The sequence below is a fragment of the Palaemon carinicauda genome, chromosome 40, assembly GCF_036898095.1.
Source record: "Palaemon carinicauda isolate YSFRI2023 chromosome 40, ASM3689809v2, whole genome shotgun sequence".
NCBI classification, from domain to species: domain Eukaryota; kingdom Metazoa; phylum Arthropoda; class Malacostraca; order Decapoda; family Palaemonidae; genus Palaemon; species Palaemon carinicauda.
In genome coordinates, this window is record NC_090764.1 from 15899348 (window position 1) to 15901619 (window position 2272).

Here is a 2272-nt window from a genome sequence, read left to right on the forward strand (position 1 = left end):
CTTTTTCTCGTTAAAGGGTGACTCTGGTAGCGACTGTTGTGTTGCCCTTTTCTCGTTAAAGTGTGACTGTGGTAGCGCCTGTTGTGTTGCCCTTTTCTCGTTAAAGGGTGACTGTGGTAGCGCCTGTTGTGTTGTCTTTTTCTCGTTAAAGGGTGACTCTGGTAGCGACTGTTGTGTTGCCCTTTTCTCGTTAAAGTATGACTGTGGTAGCGCCTGTTGTGTTGCCCTTTTCTCGTTAAAGGGTGACTGTGGTAGCGCCTGTTGTGTTGTCTTTTTCTCGTTAAAGTGTGACTATGGTAGCGCCTGTTTTGTTGTCTTTTTCTCGTTAAAGGGTGACTGTGGAAGCGATGTTGTGTTGCCCTTTTCTCGTTAAAGTGTGACTGTGGTAGCGATGTTGTGTTGCCCTTTTCTCGTTAAAGTGTGACTGTGGTAGCGCCTGTTGTGTTGTCTTTTTCTCGTTAAAGGGTGACTCTGGTAGCGACTGTTGTGTTGCCCTTTTCTCGTTAAAGTGTGACTGTGGTAGCGCCTGTTGTGTTGTCTTTTTCTCGTTAAAGGGTGACTCTGGTAGCGACTGTTGTGTTGCCCTTTTCGCGTTAAAGGGTGACTGTAGTAGCACCTGTTGTATTGTCTTTTTCTCGTTAAAGGGTGACTCTGGTAGCGACTGTTGTGTTGCCCTTTTCTCGTTAAAGTGTGACTGTGGTAGCGCCTGTTGTGTTGTCTTTTTCTCGTTAAAGGGTGACTCTGGTAGCGACTGTTGTGTTGCCCTTTTCTCGTTAAAGTGTGACTGTGGTAGCGCCTGTTGTGTTGTCTTTTTCTCGTTAAAGGGTGACTCTGGTAGCGACTGTTGTGTTGCCCTTTTCTCGTTAAAGTGTGACTTTAGTAGCGCCTGTTGTGTTGTCTTTTTCTCGTTAAAGGGTGACTCTGGTAGCGACTGTTGTGTTGCCCTTTTCTCGTTAAAGTGTGACTGTGGTAGCGCCTGTTGTGTTGTCTTTTTCTCGTTAAAGGGTGACTCTGGTAGCGACTGTTGTGTTGCCCTTTTCGCGTTAAAGGGTGACTGTAGTAGCACCTGTTGTGTTGCCCTTTTCTCGTTAAAGGGTGATTGTGGTAATGCCTGTTGCTTTGCCCCTTTCTAGTTAAAGGGTGGATGTAGTAGCGACTGTTGTGTTGCCCTTTTCTCACGAGGAACACCTGTTTAGGAGAACAGCTAAAGCGTTGCAGATTTCAGTAATTAACACACCTTGACATATTTGTATACTCAACGGAGTGAAAAGGGTTCTTTAAGGGTTGTCCCCACTAATGCTGTCATCACAGATCACTGGCCCGCTCATATGCCACGTTTAGGAAGGGGGAAGCCTTTATATAGAAAACACATCTTGAATTTTAGCTCAATGATGGCGCGCAGCAAAAGTTAAGATAATTTTGGAAATACATTGATTTATATATCAACAGAAAGAGAAAGAAAGACAGAGACAGAGGGCAGTGGAGCTGGGTTGGAGAAAAAAAAAACAAGCTGGTGATTCTTGGAGATGTGGCATAAGTGGGTGAATACACTGAAAACCAGGTGCCCTCCCTAACCAGCCCTTTTTAGCTGCGTTGAGTATACAGTAGTCAAGGGGCAAACGAGTCGATCACTTATTGAAGTACCGACCTGAATCAGCAGTTTTTAATTTCACAAATTGAACACACGTATATATATATATATATATATATATATATATATATATATATATATATATATATATATATATATATATATATATATATATTCAAATAAGCCATATATATTTTTGATACATTAATGTCTGGATTCTCTTAACGACCTCGGGATCAGAGCCCCAGGCGAAATCACACAAAGACAAGAGCTTGGGTCCGGCCGGGAATCGAACCCTGGTCGGCAAGCTTGTATAGACAGTGACTAAGCCACTTGGCCATTAATGTATCAAAAATATATATGGCTTATTTGAATATGAAAAACACGCCTAAATGTGCAAAATTTATCATATATATATATATATATATATATATATATATATATATATATATATATATATATATATATCAGAAGTAGTGCATCTCGAAATTAGTTAAACTTTTAAACGTTTCCGTGCGGAAAAAACGGCTATTGGTTGAGTACTGGAGGTAGTTTGGGGAATATTGAAGAACACTGTTGGAAATCTTCCGGAAAACGGCTATTGGCTGAGTGTAATTTGGGGAATATTGAAGAACACTGTTGGAAATCTTCCGGAAAACGGCTATTGGCTGAGTGTAGTTT

At 41.3% G+C, this 2272-nt stretch overlaps 1 protein-coding gene across 1 annotated transcript in view; it reads right to left on the reverse strand.

Annotated features, from left to right (window-relative positions):
• Window positions 1-1245, reverse strand: part of LOC137631850 (putative uncharacterized protein DDB_G0291608) — a 2579-nt gene extending 1334 nt beyond the window's left edge. The window contains exons 1-3 of the mRNA XM_068363858.1: window positions 1238-1245; window positions 404-1034; window positions 1-258 (exon numbers count right to left, since the gene is read on the reverse strand). The exon at window positions 1-258 is cut by the window's left edge and continues 336 nt beyond it. Of these exons, the coding sequence (XP_068219959.1) occupies window positions 1-258; window positions 404-1034; window positions 1238-1245 (897 nt within the window). The remainder of the gene's footprint in view (window positions 259-403; window positions 1035-1237) is intronic.
• Between the last annotated feature and the right edge of the window lie 1027 nt (window positions 1246-2272).